At 42.1% G+C, this 23,223-nt stretch overlaps 2 protein-coding genes across 8 annotated transcripts in view; one reads left to right on the forward strand and one right to left on the reverse strand.

The window, feature by feature from the left end:
* Positions 1-5,421, forward strand: part of CYP51A1 (cytochrome P450 family 51 subfamily A member 1) — a 38,913-nt gene extending 33,492 nt beyond the window's left edge. Inside the window, exon 10 of the mRNA XM_067562219.1 lies at positions 374-5,421. Within this exon, the coding sequence (XP_067418320.1) occupies positions 374-558 (185 nt within the window). The 3' untranslated portion in view covers positions 559-5,421. The remainder of the gene's footprint in view (positions 1-373) is intronic.
* The window catches only part of AKAP9 (A-kinase anchoring protein 9), a 221,984-nt gene continuing 201,274 nt past the window's right edge, over positions 2,514-23,223 (reverse strand). For 5 of the 7 annotated variants that reach the window (XM_067562218.1, XM_067562216.1, XM_067562217.1 and 2 more), the window contains 13 exons: positions 23,043-23,199; positions 21,905-22,124; positions 21,120-21,270; positions 19,362-20,030; positions 18,381-18,595; positions 17,199-17,307; positions 15,361-15,546; positions 14,517-14,717; positions 13,860-14,092; positions 12,714-12,799; positions 4,907-5,030; positions 3,385-3,524; positions 2,514-2,650 (listed from right to left, as the gene is read on the reverse strand). In XM_067562218.1, the coding sequence (XP_067418319.1) occupies positions 2,607-2,650; positions 3,385-3,524; positions 4,907-5,030; positions 12,714-12,799; positions 13,860-14,092; positions 14,517-14,717; positions 15,361-15,546; positions 17,199-17,307; positions 18,381-18,595; positions 19,362-20,030; positions 21,120-21,270; positions 21,905-22,124; positions 23,043-23,199 (2,535 nt within the window). In that variant the 3' untranslated portion in view covers positions 2,514-2,606. The remainder of the gene's footprint in view (positions 2,651-3,384; positions 3,525-4,906; positions 5,031-12,713; positions 12,800-13,859; positions 14,093-14,516; positions 14,718-15,360; positions 15,547-17,198; positions 17,308-18,380; positions 18,596-19,361; positions 20,031-21,119; positions 21,271-21,904; positions 22,125-23,042; positions 23,200-23,223) is intronic. The other 2 variants (XM_067562215.1, XM_067562213.1) reach the window with 1 other exon arrangement.

The raw sequence follows: 23,223 nt of genomic DNA on the forward strand, positions 1-23,223 counted from the left end.
ACTTTGAATGTTTTGTATGACCTTCCTTAATGCTGAATTACTGAAGTTTTGTCAAGAAAATAGAGCAGATTCTTTTCTGTAGATAGTATGAGATAGTTGCTGCTATGAAGGCTGGGTTGGATTTGAAGTTTGATATCAAAACAGTGTACTAAACTGCATTATCCAGCAGTGCTGTGGCAGTTAAGTACATGCTATATCATGCTGATGTTATTCAGTCTTAAGCATTCGCTTAAGTGCTTTGCTGAATTGGGGCCATAATAGTTGTTTAAACACATTGAAAAAAACAGTAGCTTACTTTTAAAGCAAATTGTTTAGCTTAAGATGCATTACACAGTAAGTGCTATAACTATTCTTCTCTGTGGGTTTCCTCTAGGCCGTCATCGTTGCATTGGAGAAAACTTTGCTTATGTTCAGATTAAGACTATTTGGTCTACTCTGCTTCGTTTATATGAATTTGATCTCATCGATGGATATTTTCCTACTGTAAACTATACAACCATGATTCACACACCTGATAACCCAGTTATCAGATACAAGAAGCGGTCTCACAAAGTTTGAGACAAAACTATTTCTGTATTTAAATTGTAAAAATTACTGTTTTTGAATAAGTTGTGACAAAATTAAATGGACCAGCTTTTCTATTAACCATTGGATGTGTAGTTATGAAAGTGAAGTTAATTTAACCATAAAATGTGAAATTGCTGTACACTACACAGTTGTATGCATTCTACATTAACCAAATATTTTATTGTAAAAATGTTGTCTTTTCTACTTGTGTAACAATTTTAAGGTGGATGCTGTGTAGTGGGACAGGTGAATCCAACTGTACTGTCAAATCTCAGGACAGAGATGAGCATCTAATCTTTTTTACAAGCTTTAATTAGTGCTTTTAAAAACCTACTTTCCTTCGTCCAGCTACTATAAGGGGCAAGACTGTGCTGTCAGGGATATCAGTGGGAACAGAATCTGTTCTCCGATGCTGGTGTGTATTTTAATGTGAACAAGTTGGAACATGCTCTTTGCAGATGTGCAACCCTGTCTGTGCTTGCAAAAGTGAACATTTTTATAATGAACTACTCAGCATTTTTATGAATGAGCCAAAAATTGACATGGGTTTTAATTTAGAAAATCTTAACGTTTTCAATATTTTCAAAATTGACAAGTTTTTGAAGAGGTCTGGATTTTCAGAAAGTGCTGAGCCATCCACCCTCAGAAATTAGTTCCATTTTAAATTATAAAATGAGGCACCCAAAATAATTAGTCACACGTGCAAGTCTGGTTTCAGTGCAAAGATTAGTTGTAGAACCTGACCAATATTTTAATTAATAGCTAAGAGTGAGCAGACCAAGGCAGTTGTATCTTGTATGAGAGAAGTGTAATTTATCTTTAACTATATTAATTGTATACTACAGAAAGTGAATGAAATAACTAGTATGTACTACTGTATTGACTATATTTCCAGTATTTAGAATGAAGTATAGAAGTATGGATACTATGTAGCAGTAATGTATAACTTTTTAGAGGCACCTCTCTTTGGGAGACAAAAATGTCTTATCAATATTAAGCCTTCTACTGCCCTTTACTATTAAATCTTGGCAATGTGGGCAAAGATTGAATCTATCCACAGAGAGGCACAGTGAATTAGTAAAGTTTGTCTCCTGTAATTCCATGCTGAGGCAGCACCTGTCAAAGCTCTACTCACATGGGAATGGGTAGCTTATTTCAGGACTGTTAAATGTTGTACTTGTGTGGTGGTAAATGGGAAGTAGCTCTGATGTGACATGCAGAAATTTTTCATTAAAATTCTTTGTGAAATAGTTTCCTGTGCTCAGAACACTGTCCATACTTTCAGAAAAATAGAGACTGTAGATTAAGTGACTGCTTTAAAAATGGGGATGTGATAGTTAATGAGATTTTCGCTTTGTTGTTCACTAACAGAAGTGTTCGCATCAGACTGGCTGCTTTTAAGTTCTAATAGAAAAGAAAAGTGGTGAGAGTACTTTTTTTTTTTTTTTTTTTTTGCAAGAGGCAGAGTGTAGTTAACCCTCTAATAGTGTGCACAAAAAATGCTCCTGTACTTAAAATATCCTTCAACAACAATTAAAAGGATGAAATCATCTTTATTTCAGTACTTTGACAAAATACCCATAAAATTCAAAACTTCTACCATTACAAAAATAGGTCTCTACAAGTGATATTTTCTGTCTGCACTGCCAGTAGCAAATATATTAGGACAGAGTTCGGTAACTTCAGTAGCCTTGTCAGAAAAAGTGCAGTGCACTTTGAGCTACATATTCATCAATCAAATACACAAATTCATCTCCTTGCACCCCATATGATACACACTTTTTTATAACTTAATCATTTAAATTAGCATTCCACAAATATACATGTAATTGAATGATTTTTGAATGAACACAAAGTGCCTATATACATAAATTCCAGTCTGCGTGAATGTGCCAGCAAGGGAACGGTGTACAATCGTACAACTGTGTTCATGTTGGTCCCACAATGTACACATTATACAAAAGCACAGAAGGAGCACAGATTTACAAAAAGGCGGTTCATTCATCATCATTACCAGTGACGGAGATGTTGAAAGGATATTATCTTCTCACAACAGAGTGCAACTGAGTGTAGGAAGTGGAACCTGTAAGATTTAAAAAAAAAAAATTCTAAAAGTGCTTGGAAAAAGTGGATGTTGACTTGTAGTCAGCATTAGTTATCAGACATTTCTGCAAGACACTTCAGATGACCTATGCAAACTGTACTATAAAGAAAAAGATATACTTCAAGAACAAAAATACTTGTTTCTAAGCTCTGTTTTGTTAAAGTGATTTGACTCCTTATCAAACTAGATTTGGGTCACTCTGAACAGTTACGTTGGAAGTTTTGGATCTTGTTAGCGGATAAGTTAACTGAGGTATTTCTAAATGGAAGATCCTTTTCAGAAAATGTGATAAAAATGCTATAGTGTGTTGTCCAGCAATTGTCAGTGTGGGAATAGGACAACTGAGCCAAATAGCAAAAAGGCTGATTAAATAGGAGGAATCTTGATAAAAATGAGTCTACAAAGATACTCCCCTGTCTTTTTAAAAGATTTTTGGGTAATATGTTGATTAAAACCTTGCTGCCTACTTACCAGACAGCTCCAACAAAAGCTACATCACATATTTAATGCAGTACACAACTGCATACAATTTCATCCTTATATAGTTTCTGACCACTCTGTAGCGAGCTTTTTGCTCCTTGAGTTCAGCTGTGAGTTTTCCCTTTTGTTTAAGACTGAACCTGAGAGACTAGCATATACTTTCTAACTCAGAACAGGTATTGTGTGTGTTTGTGTTGGTGCGTGATAATGAAGAGGAAAGTTTGAGTATTTACCTGACTGTATGCTTCCAAGTCGCCTCTGTAGCGCCTCCAGCCTATTGATGTAATCTGTTAAAGCTCTGTCAGGATCATAATTCTGCAGTTGAGAACATGTATTGGAAACTGGGCTTAAATCAGCATGGATGCCCTGGTACCTAGCGGAAGAAAAACAATGAGATGTAGGTTTACAAAACTGAAGTTACTATACTGGACACTTGTTTCCAAAGGAAAATGTAGCAGGAATGTTGTGAACATAAGTATACAGATGAACTGACTTTTAGAAAATTACACTGGTCTACTCAGGGTATTTGTTAACTGGCCCCCATCTTGGCTTCCCAGTTTCTTGGACATACTCCATCCTTCCCACCTGCCTAACCCTCTCACTACCTCCTGCAAACAGCATCCAGTCTGACTACCTCCCTCAACGTACATCTACACTGCAAAAAAACTCATTGCAGCGAGTCTCAGAGGCTTGGTCCACAGGTTCACGGTCTGGTGCTAAGGATAGCAGTGGCGATGTTCTGAGTTGGGCTCTGAAACCTGGCAAGGGTGGGTTGGTTTCAGAGGCTGAGTGAGAATGTCTACACTGCTATTTTTAGTGCCATAGCGCAAGCTCCAGGAGTCAGAGTCTGTAGAACTTGGCTCTGAGATGTGCTGCTGTGGTTTTTTTTTCCCAGCATAGATGTGCCCTCAGCTGCCTAACGTCCATGCTACTCTAAAGATTTCTGTTGCATTCTTCTGAGGCAAAAGACACAAGTCAGACTCCTATTGAGACTGCATAAAACATGCAGAAGTAGCAACAGTTTCAAGTACATTTGTATTAAAAATTTCTTCTAAGAAAATGCAGCATGTCTGAATGGTTATAGTTCTCCATAGTTTCCAGCTGCTTAATCACGTTAAAGACCGTTACAACTAGATTAAATACTTTTCCATGTAATCAACTGCTGTAGTTGCCATAAATTATGAGATTGCATATGAGAGGGGAGACAATTTGTACAGTAGTGGGAGGGGAAGTGTCCATGGCACTATGTGAAAATACATCTCCCAGCCTGAGAACTGCTGGAGCCTGATTTTCAGAAGTGCTGAGGACTCACAAACTTATTTGAAGTCAAGAAAGGCTGCAGATACTCTAAAAATCTTGCCTCTGGGGTGAAATCCTGGCTCCAGTGACTTCAATAGGGATAGGATTTCACTGTGGTGTCCTAGTAGTAATGCCCTGAATGGCCATAGATGTGGGCTTGCATGAGGAGCTAGAAGCATTTACATCATTTTGAAGCAACCCCATTTGCTGATTTATGAACCCTGTAGACCGTTTCTGAAGAATGTTACGTTCATCAGAAGGCTGGAGTCTGCAAGGTTAGACTTTGAACAAGTACCTTGGTTAAAAAAATGGAGAAACTTAAGGGTCTGATGGGGAAAATATATAGTATATTACATACCAAAATGTGAAATTCCCACAGAGTCCTAAAATAAATGCATTAGTGTTCATTGCAGAAATAACATTTTTAGACAAATAATAATTATTTAACAAACTTACCTGTGTTGAGAATTTACAGGAGATCTAAAAGACTCTAGGTTGGATCTGGATCTATCAGAAGAATATCTGTGTTCTCCAGAAAGCTCCAGACCACCAGCTATTGAATCAGGCCTTAGCTCGTTACCTAAAACAAAAAACAAGTATTATCTCTACAAAAAATATCAACTTGTAAAAAAAATCAGACATTTTGCACGTGGACAGATATCACAGGAGCACTCCTTTGTTTTACATGTAGTAAAGTGTGAATTAAAAACTACAGCTAGTTAAAAAAAGTGCTGCTATCACTGCCTACCATGCTGACCCCTATTATCTCACTGTTTACTTGTGCTCCTTCCTCTGTCCAGATCCATCCGTTGTCTCTTGTGTTACATTTAGATTGTAAGCTCTTTGGGGGCAGGAACCATCTTTTTATTCTATGTTTGTACAGCACTTAGCCCAGTGGGGACTTTGTCCATGACTGGGGATCTTAGCCACTAAAGCAAAAGAAATGATTAATAATAAAAACAATTGCCACTGTTTTGATCATCTGTTTTGACACCTAATCTAAAATTATGAAGGCCATAGAATAGTTAAGAAATAAATTCATGTATGCCCACAAACTGCCTGTCTCAAACTTGTAAGAGAAAGGGAGTCTCAAACAGCTGTAACAGCTCTTCTATTTAGTACATGAGTAATTTTTGTAAAATGGAAATTTTGTTCTACCACGAGCTTTCCCAGTATATAACTATGGGTTGCTTCCCCTCCTCTCACTCAGGTACTGTAGCTGCAACTGTCCACTTCTCAGAATCTTGGTACTTCCTGCTACCAAGATCCAGTCAAAACTTCCTTAAGGTACTCTCAAAAATAGCTGCTTTAACTGTACAAAATAAGAAACAGTTACTAATCTTCCGTAACTGTTGTGTTATGGAATATGTTGCTCATGTTGATTCCAAGTAGGTGTGCGCGCACTGGGTGCACAGTCCACCACAAAGTTTTCCCCCAGGAGGTACCCATAGGGTCGGCTGTGGAGACCCCTGGAGTCGTGTCTCCATGGCACCCTATATAGGGCTCTGCTGACCCTCCATTTCTCAGTTCCTTCTTGCTGGCTAATTCCGACAGCGGGGTAAGCGGGTGGGTCTTTGAATGGACATGAGCAACATCTTGAAGAACAACAGTTATGGAAGGTTAGTAACTGTTTCTTCTTCAAGTGCTTGTTCATGTTGATTCCAAGTAGGTGACTCCCAAGCCATACCACAGGAGAAGGGGTCAGAACTCAAATGCCCGCAGACTGCAGAACTGCTCTGCCAAAAGCAGCATAATTTCTGGCCTGCTGATAATATTGAGAAGCTATGAATTGAGAACCATGTTGCTGCCCTACAACTGTCCTGAATTGGCACCTGAATTGTGCCAAGAATGCTGTGGAAGATGCTTGAGCTCTCATGGAATGGGCCGTTATTGTTGATCCGGGCACTTTTGCCAGGTCATAACACTCCCTGATACATGAAGTGATCCAAGACAAGATCCGTTTAGACAAAACTGGCTGTCCTTTCAACCTGTCAGCTACCACTACAAACATCTGTGTCGTTTTCCTGAATGGTTTGGTACTTTCAATGTAAGAAGGCAAAGGCCCTTCTGACATCTAGTGAGTGCAGCCTACGCTCCCTACTATTAGCTTCCCGACTATTTCGGGAAGAAAACCAGGAGGAAAATGTACTGATTCGCATGGAAATGAGAGACCACCTTTGGCAGAAAAGCTGGATGAGGGTGAAGTTGGACCTTATCCTTGAAGAAAACCATGTAGGGAGGCTCCGAAGTAAGCGCTCTGAGCTCAGATACCCTTCTGGCCGATGTTATGGCTACAAGAAAAGCCATCTTCCAGGACAAGTAGAGAAGTGAGCAGGGCGCAAGGGGCTCAAATGGAGGACCTGTTAGCCTTGACAGGACAAGGCTGAGGTCCCATTGGGCCACCTGTGAGCATGTTGGTGGGTACAGCCTGTCCAACCCTTTCAGGAACCATGGGGTTAGCGAAGACCAAGCACCCAGACTCCCTAAGATGGAACGCCAAAATGGCTCCCAAATGAACCTTAACTGATGTTCCTGATAAGCCTTGTTGCTTTAGGTGAAGCAAATAGTCCAAGATTGACGGAATTGATGTCTGCATAGGTAGGATACCCTTTCCTGCTGCCCAAATAGAAAACCGTATCCACTTTAAGTAGCCCTAGTGGAAGGTTTCCTACTACCAAGGAGGATCTCCCTGGCCTGCTCCGAACATACTAGTTCCATGGAGTTCAACCACGGAGCTTCCCTGCCATGAGGTGTAGCGAGTTCAGGTTGGGATGACGCAGGATGCTGGGATCCTGGGTGATTAGATCTGGGAGAAGAAGATCAGCGTTTCCACTGAGAGACTGAGCAGTGCAGTGAACCAGTGTTGATGGGACCAAGCCAGGGCTATTAGAATTACCGTGGCCCTCTCATGCCAGATCTTCACCAGGACCCTGTGTATAAGAGAGGTCAGAGAGAAGGCGTAGAACAGCTGGCCATCCACGGAATGAGGAAGGCATCTGCGATGGCCCCCGGGCTGTGATTCTGGAAGGAGCAAAACTGCCTGCATTTCCTGCTGAGCCTTGTGACGAACAGGTCCACCCGGGGAATGCCCCACTGATGGAAAATACTGCTCAACACGTCTGGGCGAATCGACCACTCGTGAGTAAGGAAGGACTTGCTGAGGTTGTCTGCCAATGTATTCTGGCACCTGGGTAGGTATGATGCTACAAGGTGAATCGAATGAGCAAATGCAGAATTCCCACAGACAGAGCTTCCTCGCACAGGGGAGAGGAACGAGCTCCACACTGTCTGTTTATATAAAACATTGCTGTTGTATTGTCTGCTAGAACTGATACCACCTTGTCCCTTACTTGGCCCTGAAAGGCTTGGCATGCCAGATGCACAGCCCTTAGCTCTCTCACGTTGATATAGAGCAGCAGTTCTGTCTGGGTCCTGAGGCCCTATGTCTTGAGATCCCCTAGATGAGCCCCCAGCCCATGTCTGACGCGTCCATCACCAGGCACAAGGAAGGCTGGGGCAACAGGAAGGGAAGTCCAGCGCACATCTGCTGATGAACCCACCACCAATCCAGAGATACTAAGACCGAGGGGGATGGAGAGACTACCTCATTTATATTGTCATGGGCTAGGTGATACACTGTGGCTAACCAGGCCTGCAGCAGTCTCAGGCGTAGCTTTGCATGCTGGACTACGTATATGCACACTGCCATATGACCCAGCAGCTTTAAGCAGTTCCGAGCTGTGGTGTGAAGGTACTGTTTTAAGTTCTGTATCATGCCTTGCAGGGTCAGGAACTGAGCTTTGGGAAGGGAGGCTCTGGCCTGCCCCGAGTCCAGCACTGCTCCAATTAACTCTATCCTTTGTTTGGGGACAAGCGTCGACTTTTGCTCGTGGATCATAAGACCCAGCCTGTCGAAGGTGGCCCTAGTCACCATGATGTGTGCCTCTACCTGCATCTTGGTGCGTCCCTTGACCAACCAGTTTTCGAAGTAGTGAAACACTTGAATCCTCTGTCTCCTCAAGAATGCCATGACCACCGAAACATTTGGTGAACACCCGGGGTGCTGCTGATAGAGCAAAGGGCAGGATTATGAACTGTAGATGCATCTGATTGACAAAACGGAAAAACCTCCTGTGTCTTGGCACAAAGCTACACCCTCTTTCAAGTCAAGGGTGGCATACCAGTTGCCCAGGTCCAGCGAGGAAATGATGGAGGCCAGGGAGACCATGCGAAACCTCACTTTCTTCATGAATCTGTTGAGGTTTTGCAGGTCGAGAATAGGACGAAGCCCTCCCTTGGCCTTCAGGATTAGAAAGTAACGGGAATAAAATCCTTTCCTCTTCAGATCATGAGGGACCTCTTCCACTGCCTCATCCTTAGAAGTGACTGCACCTCTTGAAGAAGCAGATGAGCGCTCATGAGAAGGGTCACTGAAGAGGAACGGGGATGGGCGGGGAGTGGGAAGGTGGCGAGGAAGAAAACTGGAGCGAGTATCCCAATTTTACCATGCGCAAGACCTACTGATCCAACATGATCTGGGACCATGCATGGTAAAAATGGGATAAATGGCTCAGAAACAAAGGGGGGGAGGTTGGATCCGAGCCTGGAACTGGTGTCCGTCCTTGGGCACACCCTCTAAAGTTTTTCTTTGGTCCTGAGGACTGCCACATTTGGCCCTGATTCTGGCTGGAGGAATGAGGGGTACTACTCCTGTTGTTTCTATACCTTCTACGGGTATAGTCCTGTCTCGGCTGGTAGAAACGGGGCATGGGGTGCAACTTAAATGGCTTCGTTTGAGTTGCTGGTGTATGAAACCCTTTAGACTCTGCAGCTTAGTGTCTGTCTGGTCCGGTCCCTCAAACAGAAGGTACTGTATAGTTATTTGGACTTCCTGTGGGAGGCCCGAGGCCTGTAGCCAGGAGCTTCTCCTCCTAGCCACCCTGGACAACGTACTGTGCGCCACCGAGTCCATTATGTCCAAAGCTGATTGGAGCAGCGTCTTTGAGACCACCTTTCCCTCCTGACCACGGCCATGAACTTGGACTTAGAGTCTGACTGTACCGAGTTTTTAAACTTCTCCATTGACAACCAGGAGTTGAAAGCATATCTACTTAGGATTGCCTGTTGATTCACGACCTGAAGTTGAAGCCCCCGGTGGAGTACACCTTCCATCTGAAGAGCTGCAACTTTTTAGTGTCCTTGGCCTTTGGCGTGGGCCCACTGTCCTTGCCTCTCTCTCTCATTTGTGGCAGCTCCAATGACCCTGGTGGGGGATGGGTATAAAAATGCTCATGCTCCTTAGATGGCACAAAGTATTTCCTCTCTACCTGCATTGCGGTAGGGGGTAGAAAGGCAGTGGTCTGCCACAAGGTTCTTGTGGTCTCTCGAATAGTTTTTATTAGTGGGAGGGCGACCCTGGAAGGGCCCTCCAGCGCCAGCATGTCCACCATAGGATTGGCCCCCTCCACCACCACCTCCACGTGGAGGCCCATATTCTGAGCTACTCTGCACAGTAGCTCCTGATGTGCCCTGCTGTCGTCTGGTATGGAAGCTGCAGTAGCTCCTGCTACTGCCTCATCAGGGAACGAAGAGGACATTCTAACGGGTGCCACGGATTCCTGCCCAATGGCGCCGTCCGGGTTGCACGGTGCCACATCACTTCCCTTGGTGCCAGGTTCCCAGGATTCGTCCAGCTCGGTGCTGGGGTCCAAGACATTTCTGGTGTGTGGTGGGGCACTCGCTGAGTGGGAAGGTCAGGGTCTGGATTCTGATGCAAAGGAATACGATCTGCCCGACTGGGACCCCTGGGCTAGGTGGTATGCCTGCGGGGTCCAGAATGGCCACTGTGGGGGCATCTGCCATTGAGGTGGCTACTGCGTCAAGGTGGGGGGGCGGCATCTGCACGCTGTGATACCTGCTTCGGTACTAGCTCCTCCTGGATGTAAACGAACTCTACCTCAGAGACCAAGGAGAGCCTCTCACTACATAGGGACTACAGCGGCGTGGTGCTGGATGGTACTGGGGAGCGGTGCCGAGGATAATGGGACTTGGCCATTAGTGCCAGTTTGCCCTTGGTCTTCTTCGGCGCCGGGGCTTGCACCTGCTCTCATTGAAGGGGGGGATGGCAGGGCTGTTTCTTTGATCAACTCTCTTGCCGCCTCGAAAGTCTCAGGAGCGGAAGGGAATTGCAGATCCTCCTCCCGTATCTCCCTCTGTGGAGACGCCACAGGCGCCAGACTCGACGAACCCCTTCCTGGGGCCGGAGTCAACAGTGCCGTGCCTTCTGGATTGGGGCTTAAGTAGCCTGGCCCGGGTCACACCTTACTCACATCTCTTGTGGAAGATCTTGCTGTCGGTGAGCACCCCCTATCTGACCTCTTCTTGTGCGGCACCGGGGAATGGGATTGGTGCTGCTGTCCCCGCATGTGCCAGGCCCTTCGATGCTAGGGAGGTGTGGTGGTGCCGGGGCTCCTTGGCAGAGTCCTTTCTATGCAGCACCTCTCTCGCTGACGCCGGAGCACTCTGCACCGAGGCAGAGGTGCTGGGACCTTGCTCTGCCAGAGCTTCCATAGGCCAAAGAGCCACTTCCATCAGCAAGAATTTCAGTCTTTGGCTCCTCTCCTTCTGGGTCGTTGGACTGAAGCTCCTACAGATTTTACAATGATCCTGCTGGTGTGACTCTCCCAGGCACTTTTGGCAGGAGGAGTGGGGGTCGTTTCTGAGCATAGGCTTCTTGCAGGATCCGCATGGCTTGAAGCCAGGCATGCCCTGACCCCAGCGTTGGGGAAGGGAAAAGGGGGACTACTCACTAATCGGGAGTACACTAACTAATTCTTAACTACTCTAACTATTTACAGGTACTCAACAAAACAATCAAGGGGGAATCACTTGCAAAGCAAGAGAAACCAGTTGATCTGGTATCCCCTGGATCAAAGGCAGTGCTAGCCCACTGGAGGCCCTAGGCAGGAATATTTTTGGAGCCCCCCCCCCCCAAACACACTGCCCTGGAAGTACCTAAAATCCAGGAAATCTGATTCCATTTGCCTTTTGCAGGAGCCTGAGGAGGGTCAAAAAGCCTTTTACTCACTCCTGGCTATGTAAAAGTGGGGTGAAATCCTGACTCTGTCAATGGAAGTTTTGCCATTGCTACATGGGCCAGGATTTCACCAATGGTCTCCTACCAAGAAAGAGTGAAGAAGTCTTTCTGTTTGTTGGGGCTCAAGAAAGCCTCCTGAGCTGCATGTGAGTGTGCTTTTTCAAGGGAAGTCTGCTAGGAAATGACAGGGAGCACGGACTGCTCGTGCACTAAGTATTATTGTGTTAATATAAATGCCTCTTTTGAAGTGCTGCATCGGAATTATAGTTCAATGTTAACCAGTGGAACTCAGTGCAGTGCCAAGGTTACTGCTAGGTAGAATCCAGTAGCTGCAGCCTGGAGTAGAAAAAGAACTCTAACTTTTCTATCTGCAAACTGTTTTTCTGCAAATAGCTCAGTCCTGGTTGCGAAGCCCCACCCAATATTCATAGTTCTTTGAGTGCTTGCTCATGTCCATTCCAAGTAGGTGCACGTGCCACATGCAGTCCGCCGGAAAATTTTTCCTTAGAGGTATCCGAAGGGTTGGATGTGAAGCTCTCTAGAGTCGTGCCTCCATGGCGCCTTACATACGGCTCTGGCAACCCTCCACTCCTCAGTTCCTTCTTACCACCCGTGATGGTCGCTGGAACTTTTTTGTCTGGCTTCGGGTGAAGGCAAAAAGGGAGGAAGTGTTGCTCAATACAATGGTTAGCAATGTTGTCTCAGCTGCCCTTGCCTCACCCTGTGTGGTGGGTCCTGTTGTACTCAAGGTTCCCGCCTGTACATGCCCTGGGAGGGATTTACTCAGTGAGCCACCTTTCTTAGAACTCTGATACAGGAGAACACTGCAGCAGACAGAAAAATCTCAGTTCATAGGCTGCCCTTTGCCTAAGAGGAAGCTGCCATGTTTTAAAAGACTCCTGCTAGGTTACTGGTAGGTTACAGCATCTGATGAGAAGCAAGTTACAAGAGAGATCAGACTAGTGTCTGTGCTGAGTGGAGTGGAATGGACTCCTGAAGGGCCTGCCAGAAACGTGAGAAACAGATTGATCCAACTACTGAAATGAAAGGAAGGGGAAGGAGCAACCCATTAGTTCCAGACCAGGGGAGCTCAACCTAAATTGTTCATTCAACACTAGTGTAATTCATTGATGATGATTCTTCTGACATTGCCAGTTAGTGATTTACCTGTGTTCTGGCTAAAGCCATCCCTGTTGACATTTATTACATTAGAACCCGTAACTCGGTGCCACCGACGAACCAGGAACTTCATTCTGCATTTAAAATAAAAAGATATTTCAGAGTAAGCCAAATATTTCCTTATTTAAATAACAATCTTACAATGTTCCAATGGTCAGAATAATTCACACAGCAGCAAACTAAGTAAGGAGACAGACTTTTAAAACCTACAGAACCTGGATTAAGCAGAAATAAATTTTATCTAAGAAAAAGATATGGACCAAATTCTACCTCTAGTTATACCTATATAATTCTAGTGATGTCAGTGGTGTTGCACAGGTGTGACTAGGGAAAGCATTTGTCCTAGAGATCTACATTACTTAGCAATAATACCTTAAATATAAATCACAAGAAATAACTGCAAAAAATTTCAGCCCCAATGCAGAAAAAAGATGATAGTGGTAGATTCTAAAGTAAAACCCTCAATCACTAGGTCCCCCCATCTTGTAAACATTTTCACTCATACTTAATTTGAGGCATGAGAGTAATCTAAATTCAGGGGACTATTCATGTGTTTAAAGTTAAGCATGTATGTATTTTCAGGATTGAGGCCTCACAGAGGAATTTAAAAACCAGCTATAGCCATAGTATTTACAACATCCTGTCTCCAGCCTCTACACAAGCTTAATAATAGCAACTTAATTTCTTAGATGCAATTCCATTTTATGGATTACAATAGCTGTGTTTTAAGGGATTATTTTTACTTTTAAAGGAAACTATGTTACAGAAAAGAAATGAAACATTTATAAAAACAGACAGGTACTCTGGAGAGATCATCAGTGATTAATAATTTTTTAAGATTGTTTTCATAGCCCATAAATTCTGACATGACGGGATTACAATACAGAGCCAGGCTGCTTTGATTTGCAGTTCGGCTGCAGAACATCTTAAACAGCTTACTCCGGTCATCTACATTACAGTACCCTGTAGAACTGTGCACTCTGTTTAAGATACACTATTTTCATGGCTACCAAGATCGACAATTTAGAGTATATCACAAAAAATGCTAGATTACACTAGATACTTAATTTGATACAATATATATTAAATTGCATGTTCACATTTGGGGTTAAACTGTAACTTCCTGTGATTTACCTTGAAATTGCAATGGACACTCTGACCACAGAGCGAAACCTGGTAAAAGCCTTTGAACGATGTGTAATAATTTCTAGGTCAGTGTATGAAGGCTGCCCACCCATTCTTGCAATGAGGGCCACGGTGGCTTCTTCACACTCCTGGAATCCACCTACTAACAGCAGCAAATATTTTTTTTGATATATGAGAGCTTTCCGAAACCTCTCCGCTCTCAGGTATTTTCCATAAATTATCTAGATGACAAGAAACAAAGAAAGCACTGTAAGTAAAGCATTCAGTGGATTGTTATAATTCCATGAATATTGATATCATTATTGTTGAAGTTCATCTGTGATTATTCACTTCCTGCTGCCATGGAGAAGACTACACTAATGCTAACATTTTTTAATACCAGTTCCATAATGTAGGGATGTTTTGAGTTGCAAAAAATATGTAATTTACAGAAGAGGGGCATGTGTGTTTTTGAGTCTTTCCCCAGGGAAAGTTATAATGGAGTTCCATTTTTCTAAAACCAAGTCTCTGAAAACTGAATCATACTGATTTCCCTAGTTAATTTAAGTGGGGTGAATGATGGTGAATGCAATGGAAAATTGGCCCAATTCAAACAAGAGACAACACACTGCGCTGAGAGAATGCAATCAGTGACAAGTTTCCTACCTTTAAAACAGCGTTTTCAGAACTGGATCCCCATTCTCTCAGGAAAGCTTCATTCCTTAGTTCTGCTCTCAGTTTGGACAGCTCTGCATCAGCTTGTTTCAAGGATTTCTGTAGCGACAACTTTTCTCTGTCCCAAATCTCTCTCTCAGAGGCAACAAGGGTATCGATATTAGCTCCATTGTCCAGTGAGTGTCTAGAAGACTGGAGAAGGACCAAGCCTTATTTTTAAGAACACATCTTCTTATGTAATTTATTTGTTGATTCAGTAGCGTGCTCGTCACATTACTCAGTGGGAAACCCAGGTTTGGGCCCTCACACTTCAGGCTAACGGGTTGGGAGCATTGTGAAGTGATGCTATTAACTTCCAAGGAAAAGTATACTCATTGCATCTGTCCCAAGAACCCACACTAACAGCTGGTTTATAGCAGCTTTATAGTCTTGAAGACCTTGAGTCTGTTAGCTCCTAAGGTGGGTGATGGGATGTAACCCACCTGAGGAGGCCTTGAGGAGGTTACAGGGAAAACGGCTTCCAACTATGTGAAGGTGGATGAAAATACCAGGTGCCTGTCAATGGGAAAAAGAGAGCTTGCCAAGGCTGCCTGATTACAGACAGTTAGAGGGCAGGACAAGAAACAACTCACATCTGCTTCCTAGGCTGGGGGTGTGTGCAGGAAAGAGGGGAAGAAAGGTAGGAAAGTTAATCACCCCTCTCCCTTCCTCTCAGACTGCCAGCCCACTGAGTTCTGAACAGGATTTGTCTATCTATATTTCATATATGAAAACAGGTTGGTGCTTTTTAGTTTATACAGATTTGTTTATGGCAATGCATTGAGAAGATACATACATAGTCTCCACATGGTCCTCTCTGTCGGTATCGTCTGAATTCCTCTTCCAGTTTCATGACAACATTCCTCAAATTGTTCTTTTCCTCACTCAGTCTGCTGACAAACCCTGCCAGCTCTGCATTGTGTCTCAGCAGCCTTTCAGTTAGTGAGCTAGAGAAGGCCCCAGGTGGCAATGATAACTTCAGCTAGAAAGGAAAAAAATTTGTATGAGAACAGACTGATATGACTCCTACCCTGCCCTACCACAGATGATAATTTTGGCGGATGATAATAGTGCTTTGTTACTTTATCTGAGAAATCTGAAAAGTGTAATGTTAATCTAAACAACAGGTGAGTTAATACACATTTGCAGTGACTTCTTATGGTATATTACATGTTGTAACAGAACATTTCAACATACACTAACCTACTATATTATAATAATAACGTGCAATATTTATTTTTAAGTTCATATTTGTTTCTAAAAACTCAAAGAGCAGTTCTCAAGTTAGTGCTATCTTAGAATGAAACATGGAAAATTAATTCTAAGATACTTTTAAAACAGATGCTTTACACCAATGTTGGCTTCAAGATTGAACTCAGTCAAGAACCAAAAATTTGCCCAACTGATATTCTTCGTGCCCATAGCGAGGGGGTGAGGCCTCCTTTTGAGACTGACAAGGAGGAACCACCCTCCACCCCTGCTGGGTGGAGCTGGGAAGGCTCTGCCCAACACGCCGGAAGCAGAAGGGCAGGACAGAAACAGGAAGTGTAAAGGGAAGGCCCTCTAGCTCAATTTGGGAGGGAGGGAGGAGGAGAGATACCAGAGAAGGATGTCTGTCCCCTGCCATTGCTGACCAAGCCTGACTGCTGCAGTGGTGAGGACCTAGAGTAGCTACCAGAGCTGCCTGTGACCTGTTGAAACCACTGGAGCTGTCTGCTGCCTAGGATGCTGAGGAGCTGATGGGCTGTTGTTGTTTACCCAGGGAGAAGGACAATGATCCTGAGGCCCAGGTACTCCAGGGAGGAAGGTAGGAAGTAGTTCAGGGGAACCAGGCAATAGTCTAGTTGTGCAGTGGCCTGATACCACGTCAGTGCATTTTGGCTGGAGTCCCAGGGACCCAGTGGAGTATGACGGGGCCAGGTCCCCCCACTCCCTCCCCTGCTGCCAACCCCACCCTTGGGGTGGCAGCTATCTCATCACAGGTCAGGAGGCTTGATGGCGCTCACCCCCTGCCCGTGAGCTCTTAAGACTGTTTTGGTACTCACCTCTGTTTGTGAGCCCCTACGATTGCTTAGTTGCCCTGCCTCACCTGAGGGCCTGGGGCCATAGACTGCTTAGTTACCCTGCCTGAGGGCCGGGGCAGCAGAGATAGCTAATTCTCTACACAGGTGCGACAGCGAGGAAGTATGGCCTCCCTCACAGACTGAGAAGGAGAGATGAGATGGCCACGCATCCCTACAGTGCCAGATTGCTTCATTTAATGTTGTGTACGTTCATAATAGCATGCAGATTATCCTGTTGCATTTCTCTTAGTAAATACAGCATAGTTTAAGCAAATGTGCTGTAACAACCTGATATAGTCAATATTAAACACTGATTTTTCACATCCAGAAATACTGAGTAAAGCTTTTCCAACAGTAGGTTGCAGCTATTCAAGTTACTTTTAGTATCTTTTAATACATTTCCTAAAGAAAATGCTAGGAAATGTGAAGTATATGTCAATTTGTGAATCCTTGTCAAAGTTGAGAGGTAAAAAAGGAAAGGATTTACAGCACTCTTTGCCAATGTTAAATGAGCACAGACTATAGTTGACTTTTCACTGTATAAGTTTACCAAAAGTGATTATGTTCTCACCTCTTCTAGTTGGAGCAATCCAGGTAATATTTGCAACAGTAAAAGAACATTTTCAATATTATTTTGTGCCCCAATAAAGTTGTCATCATCTGCTGTTTCAAACTGTAACCTGGAATGAAAATAACAAATATCTATAGTGTATGTAGTGTAATAAAGTGTAACTACAGGTAAGTGTACAGTTCTATAAAGCACCAGATTTCTGCATTTCTGCAGGTAGGCATAGGGAGAGTGACTGAAATTTCAAAAGGACACAAAATGTACCCAATTTTCTCAAAGTAGAACTGTATTTTTCTGGTTACTGAATTTTTTTTTTTTTTTTTTTTTTTTTAGCAAGTGCCACTTTCATTTTTCTGTAGACCCTTTTCATAAATACATGCACTTTGGAACGTTATCAAACCCTTTTGGACTGAGAGTGTCTTTACCTGAGAAATGGCCAGATCTTCCAAAGTGCTCAGTTCCCATTAGCCACCTAAATCAAGCTGGCCAGAGTTTAAGCAGCATTCAGCACTAAGCAGCAACTGTTGTTCGGAAGGGGAGCTGTACAGTGCTAAGAACCTTTGGACTTTTAGACCCCACATCTCCCCAGAATTCTTAAACCATTGTGACCAATTTTATTGGGGACATTTTCAGAAGTGCAGATTATGTTCAAAGCATTGTACTTCAAACTATGTTTTTTCTGATATTAAATCTGTGTAATAGCAGAATCAAAAAATTATTTACACTGGGCTTCTATGCTCCTGGGGTCACAAGTGAAGTTCTCTTAGCAAGATGGTAGCCAGGAAAAGAAAGTTCAAGAATGTCAATCTGAATGAGTATTTTACAAATAAAATTCACAATTTACAGAGTCCCTTTTTTCACTATATGAATATTCAAAGCACTATTGAGTAAAATAGTTAATAAATTATTTTGAGGGGTTTTCCATCTACATCAAGCTCAAGTAACACCCTCCTTTGCACAAGGCGGCAACTTTTTTTTTGCCTGAACTGATAAAGGATTACATGAAGTGTTATTTAGGGCTGGATTCACTATTTCGTGATCCAGTTTTATGCTGGTGTGACTTGACTAATGTTACACCACATAAAACTAGAACAACACAGGAATGGAAATTCTGACTTAAGTGACAAGATATTATAGTTTGTTGGCTGTTATTAGCAAAAACACGTAGCTGAAGATCCATCTAACCTGTTGGCGGCTTTGTGTGCCAATTGTTTCAGGTTTGAAGATACATTTTGTAGCTTTTGTCTGATGTTCTCCACAACTTTACTTCCTTCACCTAGATCACCTTCTCCTTTCATTTCAGTCAGCGTGGGGTAGATTGATTCATTTGATTCAACTCCTTCCATTTTCTGCTGTAGAACCCAATTTCTTGTTCTCTCATTGGATGTATCCCATGTAGTCTGTATATGAATATATACAAATGCAAATGGTACATTTATTTCAATTGAAAAAACACTAATTAGCTGCATAAATTGTAAACAGGTCAAATGGGAGATGATAAGGTGCACACTAGGTCAAATTCTGTGCTGCATTATACCCAGTGTAACCGCATTTATTCAATGAAGTTGTGTGGGGTCTGAGTCAGCACAGAATTTTGTCCATTATTCCTCACCTTTAGCAAACGTGTGGTATTTCCAACACACACGCCTAAACACAGGGCCACGTTTTTGTTTATGTGGGGTTATCCATCCCTTCCAAATGAGCGCTGAAAAAATGGTGTTACTAGGTGCTGTATTGTGCCTGAGGCCAACCCTGTGCACTCCTGAGTAAGAATAATTTGCTCAAGGGGCTGGGTGCTGGGACTAAAGCTTGGTCTGCTTGGCAATACATATATGTATGTGGACATACAATCAAGCTTTGCTTATTCCCCCTCTTGCCACTCAGTTATTCCCCCGTGATTTCAGTTGCAGACAATGTGGAGTGCTCTTGCTAGATCTTTCTGGAATAGGCATAATTGATTTTGGCAGCCATGCTATAGGTCACCAGCCACGATTTAGCCCAAAGCAAGAAGAATATCTTAAATACTGAGTTAAAAGAGTGGCAAGTGAATCTGATTAAATTGCTCCTCAATTTTACTGCCCATCTAATCAAACTAGAGAGATAAGAGCACAGTGGCACCTTCTGAATTCAGCTCAATGTTACACATTCCTCTAAGCTCTACTGTACCTCATTGAGATTCTGGCATATTGCTCTTTCAGCTTCCTTTTTTTCCTCCCTCTCCTGTTCTTTTTTCTGTAGCTCCTGTATTATTTCCTGCAACTTCTTTGTCTCATGCTGCAGTTTATGAACCTGTTGTCTCTTCTCTCCAAGCTGCCAGTGAAGATCTTCCACTTTGGACTCCAGTTCATGTACATTCTTCTGTGCTAATATGTTAACATCCTGTTCTGTTTGCAGTGTCTCTCTCTGAATCTGCCTCTCCTTTTCCATCTGTTGCCTCATTTGCATGGACTCAAGTTTATACCTCTCCATCTCACTGACTAACTCCACTACATGGTCATGTTTTTCATCCATTTGTTTCTGTAAGTCTTTAAGTATCTCTTCTGTTGGTTTGGGTGTCCCATCTTGACCCTTATCTTCAACACTCTGCAGCTGAGCACACAATTCTTTCTCCCTTTCCAGGGCACTGCTCATTTCGAGAGCTCGGACTTTCTCTGATTCAAGGAGCACCTGAAGCTCAGAATTACGGCCTCGCTCATGTGATAGTTGGGCTGCATTCAGAACTTCCTGGGATACAATTTTCTGTTGTAGTTCATTGGACAGCTGTTTCTCTTGTTCCAAAAGTTTATTTAATTGTAAATTCTTTTGTTTTTGATCCTCAAGAGAAAATTTCAAATCCTTCCATAAGAAAATAAAATAAAGTGACTGGTTATATTCATTTAAAATATGTCCTTTTGCTGAAAATTTTAAGTATGTTAAATCTAAACAATTTACTTTAACACCACCAATCAGATTTTCTTTTTAAATGTGTGTATATAATGAATTATACATTTTAAACCAGTTTAAGAATAACAATACCCTACAATATACTATAGCTTTTGTAAGATTACCCCAACCTTCAACGTGAAAGCCATGGCTATATACAGCTAGTTGTTTTTACTTCCTAAACGGTAAAGGCAGATTTTCAAAGTCAGATATGCACAACTGTCTACTTGTTACAACAGGGTAAGGGCCATAGGGATAATTAATACATTTTACTTAGCCACATTTCTTTAAGATTTACAGTATTTTAATGTCACATCTCTAAGACTTTTCTAGTGGTTTTGTAAACATTAAGTAAGTGAGTCTTGTTTTGTTCTGACAATTTGATTAAAAAAGAAATATTAAATATTACAGAGGGCCAAATTCTGCCATACCCAGTGCCTTGAGAAGTAGCAAGGAGGCTGGGAAATGCATCCCATGATGCATGAGTCCCATAAGTCCTGCCAGCCAGGGTAGGATTTCATACAGTGGGTCCTGGTACACGTGGGAAGGATTGCCAATGCTTAAAACAGGACCAACAACGTGCATCCCTATATAGTGCTGTGTGCAGTGCATTCTAGCCAGATGTGGGGGCTGCGTCTGCTGCCTTGTTAGCAAATACATCTCTTTGAAGATATGGTATATACAGGCTGGCTCCTTTCTTATTAATATCTTAAACACCATGAATGTGACACAAAGCCAGCTGACATCCATATAAAACTCCCATTGATTTCAACAGGGTTTGGATCAGGCCCTTTCTGTCTTACTGCTTCCATGGGAGAGATTTTGTATACCCTCTTCCAACACCAGTGAATATACTGCAGCAGCAGAGGGGAGAATCTAGACCATAGATTGCACAGTACATTAAAAATAGAAAAGGTAAGCTGGGATGAAATATTAGAGAAAATCTGAAAGTATTTATATATTTTTAATGTAGATGATAATTTGAGAGCAAAGATAGGATACCTCAAGCTCTTCTCTTCCTCTTTCTTCATTGCGTTCCATTTTAGCTTTTTCTTTTTCCAAAGACCACTGAAGCTCTCTTGACTTTTTCTGTTCATTTGCCATTGTATCCTTTAACATATCTAGCTCAGCAGCTTTTTCTTTAACCTCAGTCCTAACGAAGATACACAGGTTACCTTTAGGATTATTGTTTTTGTCAAAAAGTCACAAACCACATTGAGACACACAGTGCTGCCTTTTAAATCAATGTGTAGGAGGCATATTTGCCAAGTCAATAAAGAGAATCTATGAAAATTATTTCCTGAGCATGATTTCTAATTCCCTATCATAGTCTCCTGTTGAGCCCAAATCAAGAGTAATTAATTCACACAAGATACATGAACCTACATATAAAACTTAAACTACTTGTAACTTTCTTACACCATGTCAGTCTCAGCTTAAACTGATTTTTTCTTGCTACTGTGTTAATAAAGTTAACAAAAATATTTATAATTTTGTATGTAATAGTCTAAAGTAAGTACAGAAATCTCCCAAAATATCTGTCCTTGGGTTGTGAAAGTATTTCAGAGTAAGTGATAAGCAAAACTAAGAAAAACAAAGCTTTCCTTGTTTCTATAGGATTACATTTCAATTGGGATAATCGGCTACTTTTCCTCAGCAGTGTTTTATAAGAATCAAACTCATATGCTAACGATGTTTTTAATAAAATTAATGTGGTAATAAATGACAATATAAGAAAGAACATCTAAAATGCCAATGCAGAAAGAGTTAGCCACTGAAAGTCAGACCTGATGGTTTCTAAGTCTTTGAAGTGCTTGTGCTGGGCTTTGAGGGTTGTTTCAAGTTCTAGTTTAGCTTGGGCAAGTTCATTCTTCAGTTCTGAAACAATCATTCTCTCAGAATTCAACTGTTCTTGAAGTTCAGTTGCCCTGTCCTTCACACTGTGGAGCTCCACTTGCATCTCCAGTATCTGAGACTGCTTCTGCTGCATGTTGTACTCCAGCATTTCTAGAGATAACATCATTAATATGGAATTTACCCAGGTAACATTCTACAAACAATGCTATTCATTTGGGGTGAAATCTACCCCTGTGAATAGGACCATCACAATTACTCTTGCGCCACAAAAGCTTTCAACTTGGTGCCTAGGGTCTGTGCCAGCCCTGTGTACAGGAGTGAATTTTACCCTCTGTGAGGATTTAGTTAAAACATAAATATTTGTTTAGCTGGACAGAATGAACAATTATTTCCATTTCTTTCATGCAACCTTTGGGTCCCACATACCTTTAGGCTTGCAAGATCTGAGCAGTGTCCAGATACTGTCTCTGAGAAGGAGCTTGCTAAAATGACTGTAGTCCATTAACATTTTAAGAATTATGGTTAGACAAAAGCATACATATACTATAGATTATTTGGAAATATAAAAAAAGACTCATATTATTCATAACTACAGAAACCATATATTTTGATATTGCAAAATATGCTCAGATGTAGAAAACATATTTGCCACACAGCAGAGAAAGGTTATGGTGAGCATATCTAGTCTTTGAACATTTTTCTCTGTGAAGTCTATACATGACAATCATTATCAATGACTATCCATTTTAAAGAGATACTCTCAAAGCTATTATAAGACCTAAAAACTGAAGTACGTGCTCGGAAAAAATCCTGAAGATGCAAACTTCAATATGGATTCACTTTCAAAATCACTCAGCATCTCTTTAAATTAGGTATCAGTGGTAAGAGTTTGTAAGCAGAGACATTATTTTAATTTTCAAAAGGTAGATTGGTCAGATAACATTGAAAGTTTTGAATCATCTAAATGACAGACACAGAATGAAGGATCTATAAGAGGATATCTGAGGTTATATACCTATATTCTCTATCTATAAGCATATGCACAGATACACACACATGTAATATTACCACATAAAGCACCTTGGCTTTTTGGATCACTCTCTTGTTCTCTCTTTGGATTCATTTTTCTATTGTTCATCTGAGCATGCAGCACTTCAATTTCCATTAGCAAACTTCTTCGATCTGCATTCTGAATGAAGTCCATTGCCGCTCTCTGATTAATAACCTGTTAGTGTTACAAATTTAAAAG

The sequence above is a fragment of the Emydura macquarii genome, unplaced genomic scaffold (genome assembly GCF_026122565.2).
Source record: "Emydura macquarii macquarii isolate MOO-44397 ecotype Brisbane River unplaced genomic scaffold, CSIRO-AGI_Emac_v2 contig_2422, whole genome shotgun sequence".
Lineage (NCBI taxonomy): Eukaryota > Metazoa > Chordata > Testudines > Chelidae > Emydura > Emydura macquarii.